Source organism: Solanum dulcamara, chromosome 3, assembly GCF_947179165.1.
Source record: "Solanum dulcamara chromosome 3, daSolDulc1.2, whole genome shotgun sequence".
NCBI classification, from domain to species: domain Eukaryota; kingdom Viridiplantae; phylum Streptophyta; class Magnoliopsida; order Solanales; family Solanaceae; genus Solanum; species Solanum dulcamara.
The window spans coordinates 68,630,730-68,651,191 of NC_077239.1; the positions used below are offsets into that span (position 1 = coordinate 68,630,730).

The following is a 20,462-nucleotide window of genomic DNA, read 5'->3' on the forward strand; positions in this document are numbered from 1 at the left end:
TAAGATCAATAACTCAACACATTCAAGAAATATGTGACCTTTATTTGAAAAGAGATGTTCCAACAATATTGTATGAAGACAATGCTGCATGTATAGCTAAACTGAAGGGAGGATACATCAAAGGAGAGAGAACAAAACATATTTCACCAAAATTCTTTTTTAGTCATGATCTTCAAAAGAAGTGTGAAATAGATGTCCAACAAGTTCGTTCAAATGATAATTTAGCAGATATGTTTACCAAGGCATTGCCGACTTCAACCTTTGAGAAAATGAGATACAAAATTGGAATGCGTCGTCTTCGAGATATTAAGTGATATTTTAATCAGGAGGAGTAAAATACGCACTGTACTTTTTTTTCATTAGCCAAGGTTTTGTCCCATTGGGTTTTTCTGGTAAGGTTTTAATGAGGCAGCACTCAAGGCGTATTACCATATGTGTGTACTCTTTTTCTTTCACTAGACTTTTTTCCACTGAGTTTTTTTCTAATAAGATTTTAACGAGGCACAACATCTATAGATGTTCAGAATAACTATGTATATTGTTTCTTGTAAAGTTTTTTTTATTGAGACACATTACACGTGGACATCCAAGGGGGAGTATTAGGAAGGGCAAGTGGATGTTCCACTTTATAACTTTTCTTCCACTTGTTTTTTCCCCTTTTCTTTTCACTCGCCATTGTCCCCATACGTTTTTTCCTTTTTTTTTTGCTATAAATTGCCTTGTTTTGGCAATTTAAAGGAACATACAGATACATACGAAATACACTATAATTTTTTCTTTTTCTCTCTTTCCTTCATTAACTCTCTCCTTTTTAATTTGCTAAGTTAGTTTATTTTATAACAGTATATTATATTTTGTTGGATTTTCATTTCTTATATTCCCTCTTCCATTTTTTTCTTTTAATGCACTTTTCTCATTATTTTTACTTGTCATAATGAATTTTGCACCACTTTTTTTTAAAAAAAGAAGATAAAGTGATATTTTTATCATATTATCTATATTAATTACTATATAATTTTAATGGATTGGGGAAAATGAATAGTTAATGTTTAAAATAAATATGTATTTTTAAATTTTTTTTTCTTCATATGCTAATTAAGTAGATAAGTAAAATTAAATTTTAATTTATCATATAATAGATAAATAAAATTGAACTGAGAGAGCAATTAAATTTGTAATACAAATTCTAGACAATCCTTCAACTTTAATGTTTATATGGGGTAATTGCTCCAAGATATTTGGGGTGATAATTGGGTGGGGTCAAATTTAATCCGGCCAAAATAGATCAAGACAATAAATGATTCATAATACAATTCATCCAATTTTTATAAAGTTTTAATTGCTTTGTTTGTTTTTTTTATAATTTTTTTTTATTATAAATATTTATAACATATCAAATAAAAAAATTAACAGAATTTTTGATAAATTAATTTGAGCTACATATTAATCTAATTTTTAATAAGATAAAATAAGTTGAAATAAAATAAATTAAATCAGTGAATAGACATGTCAATAATCCGTCGAATCTTAAATGTATTAGATTTGATTTTGTCACCTTGCTAAATATGAACCCGCTCTACGACTAGTCAATTCTTTCATGTAAATTCACGAAAGCCACCATCAGCTTCGTTGCCACCCATGACTCTAACCCCAACCCTTTTGTGGAAGAAGTCAAAATTGGTCAATGGTCAAATATGACTACGACATATATTCTATCCATAATATAAAGAATAAAGAAATAATAGTCATGTCCATGCATATACTTAAACATCCACACACTTTTATTAGCACGTTATATCCGCTGGAAAAACAAAAAACAACGAAAACTTAGAAGGTGGCCAAGGTGATGGAGAACGAAGATCATAGAGGAAGAAGGGAGAACAAATATCGAGGCATACGACGACGACCATGGGGAAAATATGCAGCGGAGATACGTGATCCTAATAGGAATGGTGCACGTCTTTGGTTAGGTACTTTTGAAACAGCTGAAGAAGCGGCCAGAGCTTATGATCGGGCCGCCTTTTCTCTGAGGGGACATCAAGCCATCCTCAACTTCCCTAATGATGAACATTATCATATCAATAATAATACTAATGTACCTCTAGGTCCTGGACCAAGCTATAACGCGCCATCTACAACGGGGAGTAATATGAACATTTCCTCTTCTTCTGCTTCTACTACTTCTTATAATCGACATGATCACGAAGAAAAGGTTGAATTTGAGTACTTGGATAACAATCTTCTGGACGAGCTTCTTGGCTCACAAGTTCATCACCAAGCTAATAAACGTCCCAAGTTTTAATTTACTTCCAAAAGCTTCTTATAATTAATTTCTTAGTTACCATTTTCTTGTATTGCTATTTCCAATTCCTTTAAATTTTTTCCCACTTAATTTTATGTCCAACTTGCTTTAATTTCTATATATGTTGTTGTAAAAATAATCAGGAAACAAGTACAACGAATTGTGTATTTTAATGCAGCGGAAGAATCGTTGAACTTGCTGCAAGATGAATTGTCCCAAGTCAAACTTTGAATCTCAATGGTGCTTACTTTTGTAAATATTGCTAGTCATGGAACTGACAACTTTTGTAGAGTTCCTTGGAACTCAATGGTGCATCAAGTTGTAAGCTTTTTGCTGGAAGAAATAAGATGCACATTCATTAGTGGATGTTATTTATATGAAGAAAAAAAAGAAATTGTTTTTGAATCTCTTGATACAAAATTCGTATTCTACAAATTGGATGTCTTTTGTATGTGTTGTTGGAGTAGCCTAACTTATTTTTTTTTGGCTGTAAGCTATGTTTGGTTTATAAACTTCTTTAGATAAATTAATCCAAACAGATTCAATTATTTTTTTGAGTTTATTTTAAGAACAAAATGACTTTAAATTGGTCAGTCAAACACTAAAAAAGTTGAAAACAGCTTATCAACAACTTATAAGCCAATCCAAACGGACTCAAAGAATCAAGATTTCTCTCCGTTAATATTTTTTAAAGCAGCGTATATTTTTCCTTTTAAAAGGAAAAGAAGTTTATCCAACCGTTTTTATTTTTGTCATCCTCGTTTATTTCTTTCTATGTATTAACTTAAGAGGATATTAATATTAATTAATCCAGATGTTTTAACAAACATATTTAATAACTCCTCTTTTTATTGTTCTGATCTTCTTGTAATTTTAAAGGAGGTATACAGTTCTCTGTATCCAAATTATATTAAGTAACGTATTGGCAACAATAACAAATTAAAATGACAGACATGAGAGTTTGTATATGAAACCTTAGTTTATTAGCCCGGCCAAATACTAAATTCTTACATAATTTCTCGACAATTATAAACATTTAATAATTACCCATCTGGTTTTTAACAATTGGTACCACAATTTTTTTTCTACTGAAACATTCAAATTAGGAGTTTGAATATGGAAGAAATAACTTAAATTTCTAAAACAAGGTACAGAGATCAGTGACATTATTTACCTGATAGGCGTGGAAGTGAGGATTGATATACAAGACACTGTTCTTCATTAATGTTTAAATATTTGGGGTTAATACTCTCAGAAAGTGATAAGATTGACGAGCATGTTACACATCATATTAGGGCGGGATTGATGAAATAGAGGCTCGCATTTGATACTTTGTGTGATAAGAATATGTTACCAAGTCTCGAAGGTAAACTTTTATAAAGTGATGGTTAGACCATATTCTATGTTGTATAAGGCAGAGTGTGGCTGGTCAAGAACTCTCACGTCCATGAGATGAAAGTAGCGAAAACAAGAATGTCGAAATGAATATGTGGGCACACAAGAAAAGATAGAATTATGAATGTATATATTCGGAATAAGGTGGGAGTGACTTCTAGGCGTACGTTAGATAAGATGAGGGAGGTGAGACTGAGATGATTTGGATATGTGAAGAGGAGATGCACAGACGCCTAAGTGATGAAGTATGAGATGTTGGCTATAGTGAGTATGAGGAGAGGTAAAGGTAGACCGAAGAAGTATTGGGAAGATGTGATAATTAGACAAGACATGATGCACCTGCACCTTACCGATGACATGACTCTAGATAGAAAGATTTAGAGGTCAATGATTAAGATATAAAGTTAGTAGATGGTCGAGTACAATCTAGTTTCCTTATCAATATTGTTTTTCTCTCCTACTATCTTATTCTTAGATTTTATCATCTCCTTGACTTCAGTTATCATATTATTTATTGTTGTTATTATTCTCTTATCCATTGTTTCCAATGTAGATTCTTCACTACTGTATGTGTTTTAAATACTTGATTTCTTTATATGATTTACTTTAGTCGAGATTTTATAAAAAATAATATCTCTACCTTCTCAAGATAAATGTAAGACTGCATACATACTATTTTTCTTTGATCTCACTTGTGAACTAACAAGTATATTATTATTGTTGTTGTTGAATCTTTTATAAACTAGGATTTCGTACCCTGTTGAAGATAGAATTGGATGCAACCATAAGTTTTGATATCAGTTGAAATTAAAAGAAGAAAAAGCTACAGAATCTGTAATAATTCTATTGTTATGGGTGAAAGTAGGTACAAAGCAAGGAGATAAACTGAGTGGGAGATGTTTTAGCAAGGAATCCATCAAGACGCAAGCTAATTCCAAGACACAAGCTAATTCCGTTTGATGTTGGAAAGTTCTATCGATGTTTGTCTTGAATAAATTAGAGACAAACAAAAGTGAAACTCTTTTTGTTAGACTTATCAAGCCATCTTGTATTTTGCCTAATTGTAATAGTACTAGTATTGATACAATCCCTCCCCCTAACCCTGATGGCAATCATTTAGCGCTTTCACTTTTATGTATTGATGCGTATTAAATTTTTCATATAAATATCCTGTTAACTAACAAAAGGGTACAATTTCTAGAAACTTCTAAAACATGCTCTGATTTAATTTATTTATTGTTATAAATCTATATAAAGTAAAAAATAGTTTGTGTATGTGGCAAACATTGGTTGAACACGTGGTACATATGATAAACAGAGCATTGAAGGCTTCTTTAATTTGATAAGAGTTCCCGGTTGAAAAATGCGTTCTGTGAGCTCAATCTTGGCTCATTACCAGGGGCTCATTAATGAATAGATTTTCTTCTTGGTTTTGATTATCGTATAGTTAATTGTTATTATTCTCTTCTCTATTATTTTTTGGTATAGAGTTTTTATTATTGTATTTACTTTATATACTTAGGTTTCTGATATTTTTACTTGATTCAAGAGTCTATGAAAAACAATCTCTTTCTCTGTAACGAGCCATCTGATCGTTATGGGAAAGGCAATGGTGAAAGAATTGGACAACAAAACTTTTGGGTAAACTTAAAACTTTCAGACTAGGCCAGTCTTAGATGAAATCTGAATAAGGTGGAGTATAGAAAAATTCAAGAATGGATAAGGGTTAATGTCTAAGATTGAGTTTGATTTTCTAGTAGTAAGGCATTAAGGAGTCCATAGGATTTTTCAAAAGTGAAATAGGGCGAGTAGAACTTTCATTGAACTTGGCGTAAAAGAGTTATTTTAGAATGTCAAGATTCGAGCCTGTGTTGCCAAATGGGTGATTTGGGAAAGATTTCGAGGTTCTGTCTCCGTGCACGCCGCTATAGCGAGCTGTGGACCACTATAGCTAGACAATCGCGAATTAATGATGGAAAAGTTCCAAAATCGCTCATTATTCTGCAACTTCATTTTTTGGAAAATGAAGAGCGATTTAGGGCTATTTTCTACAGTTTTCACTAATTTTTTCGATAAAGGTAAATTTATTACTCCCCAACTTGTAATTTGATTCTTATGTCTTAGAATCTTGAATGGAACTCTTAGGGGAGGGTTTTGAATTGAAATTGTGGTGGGAAAAGTCTTGGTTTAATTTTTGTAGAATGATCATGAAATTGGTCAAGTGTTAGAATTTGAGTATAATTCGGGTATTTTTAGGTCTTATTCATTGATTGTTGTAATTTTGTTATTGTTTTAGACCAAGAACAAGCCAAGACACTTCAAAAGAGAAAAACTCAAGTTCTTTAGAGTTTTCAAGGCTTGATTCGAGGTTGTTTGTTTTCCAATGTATATAATGTTTGCATGTTAACTACTTTATAGTATTAATTGTGCAATGAATGTGAGAAAAATATAAGGAATGAATATGAAATGACATCATGTTCATAATCTCATGCAATAAATCTGACTTATTTTTATTTTTTTCCGGGAATAAGCATTAACATACAACCTTGAAAACAGATCATGTACAACAAAAACTAAAGAATGGCAAATCATAGTGACTCAAAATATATTCTTTCTTTAATTTGCCTGTGTCTTAAGGGCATCTGAATCTTATCAAGGGTGTAAGGGCAGATGCATCCTTGGGCAAATCATTAGGATCAAAAATCAAGATGTCCTTGTTATATAAATAATATTTAGCTAGTGCTTCTGCCACTTGATTCACCTCTCTGAAGCAATGTCGAACTATCGCATTGACCTGTAAAGTAATTTTTTTAGTCTCCATAACAATATCCCGCAATTTCTAGGCCATTTGAGATTTATCCTTGATCATATTGACCATAATCAGGGAATCACATTTTAAAATAAAGTTCAGATAACCATTTTCCACTCACCATTTGGCTCCAAAATAGGCTGTTTTAGCCTTTGGTATTTTACTTGTACCTCTGTCAAAATGTTTTACAAAGGCTACTATTAAATTGCCCGTTGAATCCCTTATAATACCTCTTGCACCAATCGATCCTTCAGAGTTGCAACTATCATCTGTATTAAATTCTACCCAATTATGTTGTGGTTCTATCCATAGAACAACGATGCTATCAATTTTAGGCCCAAGAGACAGAATAGTAGAACATTAATCTGGCTACTGCCAAGGTCAATCTCGATTACTAACCAGTGTTTTTTATCGACCATCTAAGATGAGAAATAATTTAATGCTTAGACCTGGCATAGGAAATAATTTGATGCTTCAACAGGCATAGAAGAAATTTTAAGAATTTATTGATGCAATGAATTAAGAGGTTTCATAGATCATTATCGAGCAAGGAAACTGTCACGCCCCGGAAGGGTACCCTAGCTGTGGCCAGCACTCGAAAGCCATTTTTGGCCTCCAAGCGAACCACCTGGTCCAGTCACACATTCATTCAAACACATTCTCTCATCGGAAGACTCAATCAATGAAGTACTATTCATAATTTAGGGCCAAAGGCCAAATACTATCAAATCAACAAACAGTTAAAGAAGAACTACTAAAAGAACAATCCAACATTTCTACACTCCGGTCTATGAAGCCTCTATCAACAATCTGGGAGGTGCCAATGACAAGCTCATGGCTACCAACAATCAAAATAAAGAAACAACCCAAAACTATACAAGAAACTCAATATCCTCCGGAAACTAGGAGGACTCACCAACTAACTGGGAGTGTGTGGATCTTCAACGGTGTGCCGATTGATGATCTCTAGTATCTGTCTCTGCATCATGAAACGATGCAGGCCAAATGACGTCAGTACATGAAATGTACGAGTATGTAAAATGGCCGAATGAAACAACATCAGAAGGAACCAAATCAACTCGGGAAGCTCAACTCAGAAAGCAATACAACTCAACATGCGTCCTAAGTCTAAGCAAAAATATAGTTTAGACGGGACCAAATCATATACAAATCAACTTAATCCGACTCAGAGTACTACCAAGACCTATGTGGGAGTTTCTCTTATCCAACAACCATCACTTATGAGCCAGTGACTGTACAACAAACCGACGTTGTTGCCGCGTTCGTTCATACTTTGCCAGGGTATGAACGAATCAACCAATCACGGATCCAATCCAACCAAGTCCTATAATGTCAGGACAATAATTTTGGGGAAGCATCCGACTTTAATGGTTCAATCCCCTCCTACGTTTGGCGACATAGTTATTAGGTTCGAGTATGGACTATACTCTTGCCCAATTCGGTGCTCGATACTCCTCCGAAGACTCAATGCTCATAAAACTCCATCCAGTCAACTCAATCAAATCATATCGACAAGTCTCATTTACAACCTTGTCAACTCATCAACTCTATCACAATTAAACCTCTCCCAATCATACAATCCGATCAATCCCAATCATATTTTTTAAGAGTAGATTAAACATGCATTTATAACAACATACAAATCTATCAAATCGTTCCTCTATTCGTTTAACAAATCTTTTGGGACTCATCACAACTCCAAGGTTTTAATTCAACAACTCAAGATAAACAACATATTTAAGAAAATTAGCATTTTTGTCATAATCCACATAGTTAAGAAAATCAATAAAGCATGTTTAACAACCCATCTCCATCGACTCATGCTAACAAGAAGATTTTAGGAATTCCTAGCTCAACAACATCAACCTAATAGGCATTAATTAAATAAGTGACAAGACTCATTTGAACATAAACCTACCAAGAACTCCATTCTTATGAACCCTTAACCTCAAAGAAAGTGTAGGGCACATGGGTGGACTCAACCCATATTTTGAGTAGCCTTACATACCTTAGAGAAGACTTGAAGAAAACTTTGATGTTGGTCTTCAATGGAAAGCTTGAATCTTGAAGCTCTTGGAGGCACTTCTTGTTGGAGAAGGATTTGAAGAAGAAGAAGAAGAGAGAGAAATTTTCTAGGGCTTTTAGAGAGAGAGAGAGGCTGAAAATATTGTCCAAAAACGTTCAAGTCTTGTGTATATATAATTTGGGAAAATTCCCAAACTGCCCTTCCTCTAAAATCTAGAAAATAGGCCAAAAACACTCTTGACGTGATAGTGGTGCATCGCGCCACTGCGATGCCAAGTCGAATAGGCTAAAAAGCTGAACATCTTTTAGTGGCGCATCGCGCCAAGGACTAAACTACTGAGGCTTGTTCCTAGCGCGATAGTGGTGCGTCGCGCCCTTACAGCGTCAAGCCTAAGTTTTCTAGGTTTTGGGAAAGTAAGCTTGAAAACCCTACACACCTCGTAGTGGCGCGCTGCGCCAGGGGCCAAACTACTGAGGCTTATTCCTGGCGCGATAGTGGCGCGGCGCCAAGCCCAGATTTCTAGCAGTTGCAACCCAGGCCTGAAATTCCTGCCGTGCTAGTTTGTCTTAGGATCGTCATATCTTTTGACTCTGAACTCCAAAAATTACATTCTTGGTGGCGTTGGAAAGAAGACTCGACGACCTTTAATTTAATAGGTCGTGGGCCACTCAGATTGACGTCTTTCAAAAGATAGGGTCGTTAGAAGTCGACCCCTTATACGAACTCATCCTAAAACTTAGCCACAACGAACCTTTTGGACTTAGCTTGGTCCTAGGGGTCCTTTGTGACCCCACATCACCTCCAACACTCTTCAATTACTTAGGGACTCATCTTAACTCATGCATATACTTCACAATAATAGAGTTCGACCCTACCCGAATACAAGAAAGGTCCGAATCTTAGAGAAACTTTTTTGGGGGGTGTTACAATATCTCCCACTTGGGATCATTCGTCCTCGAATGACGGGTAAACCAAGAATGGAAATCGGGGTACAAATCACAATCAGAATTCAGTCAATCAACCAATCAATTTCTCAAATAAAATTTACTATCCAAACTCAAAATGCACGAACGAATTTAATTCAAGGGAATGGGCATTACCTTCAACGTTCTCATTGGTAGGCACGAATAGATGGAGATATTTAGATTTCATATCTTTCTCTGCTTCCCACGTGGGTTCCTCAACAAATTGATTTCTCCACAGGACTTTGACTGAGGCGATCTCTTTGTTCCTCAATTTGCGAATTTGGCGATCAAGAATTTTGGCCGGAACCTCTTCATAGGATAAGCTATCCTTAACTCCAATACTATCAATGGGGACTACCAACGAGGGATCGCCTAAGCACTTCTTCAACATCGAAACGTGAAATACCGGATGAATAGAGGCTAGCTCCGAGGGTAACTCCAACTCATAGGCGACACTTCCAATCTGCCTTGAAATCTGGTAAGGACCAATATATCGAGGACTAAGCTTCCCCTTCTTTCCAAACCTCATGACGCCCTTCATGGGTGACACTTTCAAGTATACCCAATCACCCACCTCAAACTCTAAGTCTCTCTTCCTCACATCGGTGTAAGATTTTTGGCGGCTTTGGGCTGTGTTTAGCCTATCTCGAATAACTCTCACCTTCTCCATGGCTTGGTGAACAAAATCAGGCCTAATCAACTCAGCTTCAAACCACCCAATTGGCGATCTATACCTCCTCCCATACAAAGTTTCATGAGGAGCCATTTGAATGCTTGCATGAAGCTATTATTATATGCAAACTCTATAAGAGGTAAGTGATCATCCCAATTTCCTTTGAAGTCAAGCACACAAGATCTCAGCATATCTTCCAACGTCTAAATGGTACGCTCCGCTTGGCCATCCGTCTGGGATGAAAGGCTATACTAAGGTTACTAGTCCATTCTGAAAGGATCTCTAGAATTGGGAAGTGAATTGAGCTCCTCAATCTGAGATGATAGACAAGGGGACCCCATGCAATCTGATGATCTCCTAAATGTATAACTTTGCATAATCTTCTGCGGTGTCAGTGGTCTTAACTGCCAAAAAGTGAGCTGATTTCGTCATTCTATCCATAAACACCCAAATCGAATCATGTTGCTTTCGAGACCTCGGTAAACTTGTGATAAAGTCCATATTAATTATCTCCCACTTTCATTCCGGGATTTCTATATTTTGAGCCAAACCACATGGTCTTTGATGCTCAACTTTCACCTGTTGGCAATTTGGGCACTTGGAAACAAACTCCACAATATCTCTCTTCATCCCACTCCACCAATAAACTTCCTTCAAGTTGTGATACATCTTTGTAGAGCCAGGATGAATAGAGTATCTGGAATTATATGCTTCGGCCATAATCCTTCCTCGAACATCATCGACATCTGGTACGCACAATCTGTCTTGGTACCTCAACACACCATATCCCCCTTTGGTAAAAGCCATCACCTCCTGTTTGTGAACAACTTCCTTCAACTGGAGAAGGACGGGATCTTGGTCTTGCTTTTCTTTTACCTTTGCCATGAGTGAGGATGCAGCCCCATCCTGAAAATTAACTCCACCTTCATTGTTCTTTTCAAGACGAATTCCCAATCAGGCTAATCTATGCACCTCTCTAGCCAATTCTTTCCTTCTCTCCTCTAAATGGGTAGTGCTACCCATAGACAACCTGCTAAGAGCATCAGCAACAACATTAGCTTTACCTGGATGGTAGAGGATGCTCATATCATAGTCCTTGAGTATCTCGAGCCATCTCCTTTGCCTCAGGTTCAGTTCCTTCTAGCTGAAGACGTATTGTAAACTCTTGTGATCGGTGAACACATCAACATGCACTCCATACAAGTAGTGGCGCAAATTTTTAAGGGCAAATACCACAGCTGCCAGTTCAAGGTCATGAGTTGGGTAGTTACTCTCATAAACCTTAAGTTGTCTTGAAGCATAGGCTATCACCTTTCCCCTCTGCATCAGCACACACCCTAAACCAACTCTAGATGTATCACAATAGATCACAAAACCATCTGTTCCATCGGACAAAGTTAGAACAGGAGTAGTGGTTAGCTTGGTCTTTAATTTCTGGAAACTCTCCTCACAAGCATCGGACCATTGGAATTTAGCCTTCTTTTGGGTTAGTTTGGTTAATGGTGATGATATGGATGAGAATCCCTCTACAAACCTTCGATAATAGCCGGCCAAACCCAAAAAGCTTCTTATCTCTATCGGGGACGTGGGTCTGGGCAAATTTTTCACTGCCTCAATCTTCTGAGCATCAACCTGAATACCATCTCCAGATACAATGTGGCCTAGAAAAGTCACTAATGCAAGCCAAAATTCACATTTTGAGAATTTTGCATACAATACCTGGCCCTTTAGAGTTTGCAAGACGATTCTAAGCTGATGGGCGTGCTCCTCCTCATTTTTGGAGTAAACCAAAATATCATCTATGAATATAATCACAAACATATCAAGGTACAGTTTAAATACTCGGTTAATCAGATCCATAAAAGCTGCGGGGGCGTTAGTCAATCTAAAGGACATCACTAAGAACTCAAAGTGGCTATAGCGGGTCCGAAAAGCTGTCTTTGGGATATCACACTCCCTCACCTTCAACTGATGGTAGCCCAATCTTAGGTCTATATTTGAGAAACAAGTGGCACTCTGAAGTTGATCAAATAAGTCATCTATTCTGGGGAGAGGGTATTTGTTCTTTACGGTGACCTTGTTCAGCTGCCTGTAGTGAATACACATTCTAAGGGACCCATCTTTCTTTCGCACAAATAGGACCAGAGCACCCCATGGTGAGACACTCGGCCTAATGAATTCCTTATTTAACAAGTCTTTCAATTGCTCTTTCAACTCTTTCAACTCAGTCGGACCCATTCTATATGGAGGGATTGAGATAGGCTGGGTATCAGGAAGGACATCAATCCCAAAGTCAATCTCTCTATCAAGAGGGACTCAAGGCAGATCTTCAGGAAAGACATCCGGAAACTCGTTGACAATCGGAACCGACTCAAGGGATGGAGACTCAATACTGAAATCTTTTACTCGAACAAGGTGATAAATACACCACTTTGAGATTAGCTTTTTGGCTCTAAGGTAGGAAATAAACTTACCCTTAGGCACGATAGGACTCCCCTTCTACTTTATGACAGCCTCGTTCGGGAATTTGAACCTAACAACCTGAGTCCTACAATCAATAGAGGCATAACAGACATAAAGCCAGTCCATACCAAGGATCACATCAAAATCAACCATGTCTAACTCAACTAAGTCAGCCAAGGTATCCCTGTGATGAATTGACACAGTGAAATATCTATAGACTCTCTCAGCTAAGACAAAATCACCGACATGAGTAGCTACACTGAAAGGCTCAAGGAGACACTCAGGGATTTTATCAAACTTACTTGCCACGTAAGGAGTCACAAAATATAGGGTGGCACCCGAATCCATCAAAACATAACAGTTATGAGAAAGGACTCGAATCATACCCGTCACGACATTTGGAGCGTTCTCCTGATCTTGACGGCTACCCATGGCATATAGACGGTTTATACCTCTGCTCGTACTTGAAGTAGTGCTCCTCTGATTACCTTTAGCTGGTGGTGCGGTGGTAGAATAGTGGGCTCTATTCCCTCATGCTGGACACTCCTTTTGAAAATGGTCTATTTGGCCGCATTTATAACAACCAACCCTTCCCGCTCTGCACTCTCCCAAGTGGAGCTTACCATACTTGACGCATGGTGGCTTCCCTTACGAACCTTGACCCACGCTAGCCTGGGATTGAGAACCCTGGGGTCTGAAATTCTGGCGACTCTTTCCCTGCCGATCATACCTGTTCTGCGGCATAGGTGCACTAGAGGTAGATGAGGCATAGTTGGAAGGCCTCTTCTGGAAGAAGGACCTGTTGCCCTTGTTTTGCCTCTATTTATTCTCAAACTCAGCTGATCTTGCCTTCTTACTCAGATGCTCCTCTCTGTCTTTTCTCTTCTCATCCTCCACCTGTTGAGCATACATCATTAATCTTAAAATATCCATATCGGAGATTAACAATGCCATTTTGCACTCTTTCTTCACATGTCTTCCCAAACTGGAGACAAATTTTCTCATCTTTGACCTTACATCTGGGATCATCTCTGGAGCATACCTGGATAGCTGGATGAATTTCAGGCTGTACTCTTTAACAGCCATGCCTTCTTATTTCAGATTCACAAACTCCTCCACTTTCGCTTCCCTCAATTCTCGGGGAAAGAAGTGGTCAAGAAAGGCTCTCTCAAATTAATCCCACATAGCAGGTTTGGCATCCTCACTTCTACCTTGTTCCTATTGGTTATACCAGATGTTTGCCACATCCTTGAGCTGGTAGGACACCAACTCAACCCCCTCAATCTTCGTAGCATGCATAGCTTTCAGGATTTTCCACATCTCATCAATAAAATTTTGGGGGTCTTCATCAACCTTAGAACCTGTGAATGCCGGTGGATTCATTCTCAGAAAGTCTCTAATTTTGATAGCAGCAGACGACTCTTGGGAACTAGAGCTACGAGTTGGTGAACTCTAGGTACCATTTTGAGTAGCCACTAATTGAGTGAGCATGGCAATCGCTCCTCTAAAGTCTGCTTCCGAAGTTGGTGCAGGTGGAGTAGTAGGCATTTGAGGTGCCTCTGCATACCTAGCCAGTTGGCCTTTAGCCCTCGATGGGCATACCTCTGACTGTGGCATTTCTGCGTTATCAGTATTTCTCTGGCTAGCAGTACGTTTAGGAGATATTATCTGTAACATATAAACGCACGAATTAGAAAGGAGTTTTATAGAGTTTAAAACTATCGCACAAATTCAGAGTATGAAAGAAGTGAAACAATTCTTAATGTCTTATAGCCTCCTGATTATAAGTGTGGTGCACAACACACCCAAAAGCAAGACTCTACTAGACACGGCTTCATAGACTCCCTAGGACTCTTGAACTTTGTGGTCTGATACCATGTTTGTCATGCTCCGGAAGGGTACCCTAGGTGTGGCCATCACTCGAAAGCCATTTCTGGCCTCCAATCGAACCACCTGGTCCAGTCACACATTCATTCAAATGCATTCTCTCATCGGAAGACTCAATCAATGAAGTACTATTCATAATTTAGGGCCAAAGGCCAAATACTATCAAATCAACAAACAGTTAAAGAAGAACTACTAAAAGAACAATCCAACATTTCTACACTCCGGTCTATGAAGCCTCAATCAACAATCTGAGAGGTGCCAATGACAAGCCCATTCCTACCAACAATCAAAATAAAGGAACAACCCAAAACTATACAAGAAACTCAATATCTTCCGGAAACTAGGAGGACTCACCAACTAACTGGAGTGTGTGGATCTTCAACGGTGCACCGGTTGATGATCTCTAGTACCTGTCTCTGCATCATGAAATGATGTAGGCCAAATGACGTCAGTACATGGAATGTACGAGTATGTAAAATGGCCAAATGAAACAACATCAGAAGGAACCAAATCAACTCAAGAGGCTCAACTCAGAAAGAAATACAACTCAACAAGCGTCCTAAGTCTAAGCAAGAATATAGTTTAGATGGGACCAAATCATATACAAATCAACTTAATCCGACTCAGAGTACTACCAAGACCTATGTGGGAGTTTCTCTTATCCAATAACCATCACTTATGAGCCAATGATAGTACAACAAACCGATGTTGTTGCAGCGTTCGTTCATACTTTGCCAGGGTATGAACGAATCAACCAATCACGGATCTAATCTAACTAAATCCTATAATGTTAGGACAATAATTTTGGGGAAGCATCCGACTTTAACGGTTCAATCCCCTCCTACGTTTGGCGACGTAGTGATTGGGTTCGAGTATGGACTATACTCTTGCCCAATTTATGCTCGATACTGCTCCCAAGACTCAATTCTCATAAAACTCCATCCAATCAACTCAATCAAATCATACCAACAAGTCTCATTTACAACCTTGTCAACTCATCAACTCTATCACAATTAAACCTCTCCCAATCATACAATCCGATCAATCCCAATCATATTTTTCAAGAGTAGATTAAACATGCATTTATAACAACATACAAATCTATCCAATCGTTCCTCTATTCGTTTAACAAATCTTTTGGGACTCATCACAACTCCAAGGTTTTAATTCAACAACTCAAGATAAACAACATATTTAAGAAAATTAGCATTTTTGTCATAATCCACATAGTCAAAAAAATCAATAAAGCATGTTTAACAACCCATCTCCATCGACTTATGCTAACAAGAAGATTTTAGGAATTCTTAGCTCAACAACATCAACCTAATAGACATTAATTAAATAAGTGACACGACTCATTTGAACATAAACCAACCAAGAACTCCATTCTTATGAACCCTTAACCTCAAAGAAAGTGTAGGGCACATGGGTGGACTCAACCTGTCATGCCCCGGGATGGTACCCTTGACGTAACCAGCACCCGAAGGCCATTTCTGACCTCCGAGTAAACCACCGGATCCAGTCACACATTAATTCAATCACTTTCTCTTAGCGGAAACTCAATTAATGAAATACTATTCACAATATGGGGGTCGAAGGCCAAACATTCATCAACTCAACAAATAAATATAATAAGACTCCTCAAAATAACCGTTCAACCTCCCCACACTCCAGTCTATGAAGCCTCTATCAAAGTCTAAAAGGTGCCAATAACAAGTCCATGGCTACCAACAATCAAAATAAGGTAAATGACAACAAAACTGTACAAGAAGGCTCAACATCCTCTGGGAACTAGGAGGACTCACCAACTAGCGGGAAGTGTATGTGGATCTTCAATGGAGCACCGGTTGATGATCTCTAGTACCTGTCTCTACATCATGAAACGATGCAGGCCAACTGGCGTCAGTACATGGAATGGACGAGTATGTAAAATGGCTGAATACAACGAACATCAAGGAAGAATCAATCAACTCGAAATCTCAACTCATATATATATATATAGGACGACTCATTCAAATGTCCTAAGTCTAAACAAGAATATGATTTAGAAGGGACCAATCACATATCATTCAACTCAGTCTGACTTAGAGTACTATCAAAACCTATTTGGGAGTTTCTCTAATCCGACAACCATCACTTATGAGCCAGTGACAGTACAACAAGCCGACGTTGTTGCCGCGTTCGTTTATACTTTGCCAGGGCATGAACGAGTCAACCAATCATGGATCCAATCCAACCGAGTCCTATAATGTCAGGACAAACATTTGGGGAAACATCCGACTTTAATGGTTCAATCCCCTCCTACGTTTGGCAACGTAGTTATTGGGTTTGAGTATAGACTTTACTCTTACCCAATTCGATGCTCGATACTCCTGCCAAGACTCAACGCTCATAAAACTCCCACTCAATCAAATCATATCGACAAGTCTCATTTAAACCTTGTCAACTCATCCACTCTAGCTTAATCAATCATCTCTAAATCACATCTTTCAAGAGAAATTTAAAGGCACATTTATAGCAACATGTAAACATAACCAATCATTTCCTCTATCCATTTAATCAATCTTTGAATCTCAGCACAATTCCAAGGCTTTAAATCTACAATTCAAGATAAACATCATTTTTAAGAAAATAGCATCCTTTATCATAATCCACATAGCTAAGAAAATCAATAAAACATATTTAACAACTCATCTTCAGCAACTCATACTCACACAAAGACTCTTTTTGGAAGTTCTTGACTAAACCTCATCAACATAGCAAATATTACCCTAATAGACAACAAAACTCATTTGAACACAACCTTAGCAAGAAACTCCATTTCTATGGGCATTTATCCTCAAAGAAGGTATAGGGTACATGGGTGGACTCAACCCATGTTTTAGATCGCCTTACATACCTTAGAATAGACTGTAGAAGAAACCTTGTTATTGAGTCTTCAATGGAAAACTTGAAGTCTTGAAGCTCTTGGAACAATCTCTTGTTGGAAATGGAGAAGAAGAAGAAGATGAAGAGGAGAGTGTTTTCTAGGTCTTTTATAGAGAGAGAGTGGGGGCTGAAAAATGTGTCTCCAAATGCTCAAGGAGGATACATATATAATTTGGGACAATTCCCAAATTGCCCCTTCTTAAAGTTCTAAAAAATAGGCAAAAATGCACCTGGCGCGATAGTGGCGCGTCGCACCATAGCAGCTCCAGGCTGATTATGCCTAAAACCTGCACACCTCGTAGTGGCGCGCCGCGCCAGAGACCAAACTACTGAGGCATGTTTCTGGCGCGATAATGGCGCATCGTGCCCTTACAGCGCCAAGGCCATTGTTCCTGGGTTTTGGAAATTTGGCTTGAAAAACCCTGCACACCTTTTAGTGGCGCGCCTTGCCAGAGCCCAAACTACTGAGGCATGTTTCTAGCGCGATAGTGGTGCGTCGCGCCACTGCGGCGCCAAGCCCAGTTTTCCAGCAATTGCAACCCAGGCCTGAAAACTCTGCTGTGCTAGTTCATCTTAGGATCGTCATATCTTTCGACTCCGAACTCCAAAAATTACATTCTTGGTGGTGTTGGAAAGAAGACTCAACGACCTTTAATTTGATAGGTCGTGGGCTACCCAAATTGTCATCTTTCAAAACATAGGGTCATTAGAAGTCGATCCCTTTTATGAACTCATCCTAAAGCTTAGCCCCGATGGGTCTTTTGGACTTAGCTTGGTCCTAGGGGTTCTTCATGACCCCACATCACCTCTAACGCTGCTCAATTTCTCAAAGACTTATCTTACTCATGCAATTGCTTCACAATACTCGAGTTTGACCTTACCAGTGTACAAGAAAGGTCTGAATCTTAGGGAAATATTTCGAGGGGTGTTATATTATCTCCCCCTTGGGATCATTCGTCCTCGAATGACGAGCAACCAAGAATGGACTCGGGGTACAAATCACAATCAGAATTCAGTCAATCAACAATCAATTTCTCAAACAATTACCAATTAAAACTCAAAATGCACAAATTAATTCAAGTCAAGGAAATGGTCATTACCTTCAATATTCTCCTCGGTAGGCATGAATAGATGTGGATATTTAGATTTCATGACTTCCTCCGCTTCCCATGTGGCTTCCTCAACAAGTTAGTTTTTCCATAGGACTTTGACTGAGGCGATCTCTTTGTTCCTCAATTTGCAAATTTGGCGATCAAGAATTTGGATCAGAACCTCTTCATAGGATAAGCTATCCTTAACTCCAATACTATCAATAGGGACTACCAACGACGGATCACCTAAGCACTTCCCCAACATCGAAACGTGGAATACCGAATGAATAGAAACTCACTCCGAGGGTAACTCCAACTCATAAGAACCACTCCCAATCCGCCTCAAAATTTGGTAAGGACCAATATATCGAGGACTAATGTCACGGACTTAGACTTCACACTAAGACTTCCGTGCAACACTTGACAACTTAATCATGAATCTTTCACGATCTTGCAAGCTCAAGTAAGCCTTTATGACTAGATCGCTAAGGGAACGCTAGATTATAAGAAGACAAGAGAGCTTTTATGAAGAAGACTTTTGTATTGCTTTGGAAGAATGCTTGTTTGCTTGATCTTCTACAAATGAATGTCCCTCTATTTATACTACTCCTAAGGGGCCTAAGTGTAAATAAAATTTACTATACAAGTCCTTCCATATTTACAAAGAAGTCTCTACTCTAGAACTCTCCACACACTCTAGAGAATTCCAAGTCTTTCAAGACTTCTCTACAAGCTTCTACAAGAATCTAGAGTCTTCCACTAACTTCTCTAAGACTCTAGGTTCTTCCACCTTCTTCAAGAATTCTCTTGGACATTCTAGAGTCTTCTATTAACCTCTTCAAGACTCTAGATCTTTTCCCCATCTTCATGATCAAGTGGAGGGTCATGACACTAAGCTTCCCCTTCCTTCCAAACCTCATGACACCCTTCATAGGTGACACTTTCAAATACACCCAATCATCCACCTCAAACTCTAAGTCTCTCCTCCTCACGTTGGTGTAAGATTTTTGGCGGCTTTGGGCTGTCTTTAGCCTATCTCTAATAATTCTCACTTTCCCCATGGCTTGGTGAACAAGGTCAGGCCCAATCAACCCGGCTTCACCAACTTCAAACCACCTAATGGGAGATCTACACCACCTCCCATACATAGCTTCATAAGGAGCCATTTGAATGCTTGCATGATAGCTATTGTTGTATGCAAACTCTATGAGAGTTAAGTGGTCATCCCAATTTCCCTTGAAGTTAAGCACACATGCCCTCAACATATCTTCCAATGTCTGGATGGTGCGCTCTGCCTGGCCATCTGTTTGGGGATGGAAGGTTATACTCAGGTTCACCCTCGAACCTAGTCAATTCTGAAAGGATTTCCAAAATTGGGAAGTGAATTGATCTGCTCTGTCTGAGATGATAGACAAAGGGACCCCATGCAATCTGATGATCTCCTGAATGTACAACTTTGCATAATCTTCTGCGGTGTTAGTAGTCTTAACCACCAAAAGTGAGCTGATTTTGTCATTCTATCCACAATTACCCAAATGGAATCATGTTGCTTTCGGGACCTCGGTAAGCCTATAATAAAGTCCATGTTGATCATCTCCCATTTCCATTCTGGAATTTCTATGTTTTGGGCTAAACCACATGGCCTTTGATGCTCAACCTTCACCTGTTGGAAATTCGGGCACTTGGAAACAAATTCCGTAATATCCCTCTTCATCCCACTCCACCAATAGATTTCCTTAAGTCATGATACATTTTCGTGGAGCCTGGATGAATAGAGTACCTGGAACTATGCGCTTCAGCCATAATCCTTTCTCGAACATCACCGACATCAGGTACACACAATCTACTTTGGTACCTCAACACACCATCTCCCCCTTTGGCGAAAACCATCACCCCTTGTTT

The 20,462-nt window shown here is 38.4% G+C and overlaps 1 protein-coding gene across 1 annotated transcript; it reads left to right on the top strand.

Annotated features, from left to right (window-relative positions):
- Nucleotides 1-1,783: 1,783 nt before the first annotated feature.
- LOC129881715 (ethylene-responsive transcription factor ERF098-like) lies at nt 1,784-2,516 on the top strand. The gene has a single exon (XM_055955828.1). It carries the CDS (start codon nt 1,847-1,849, stop codon nt 2,300-2,302), a length of 456 nt encoding a protein of 151 aa, XP_055811803.1. The 5' UTR covers nt 1,784-1,846; the 3' UTR covers nt 2,303-2,516.
- Nucleotides 2,517-20,462: the final 17,946 nt, after the last annotated feature.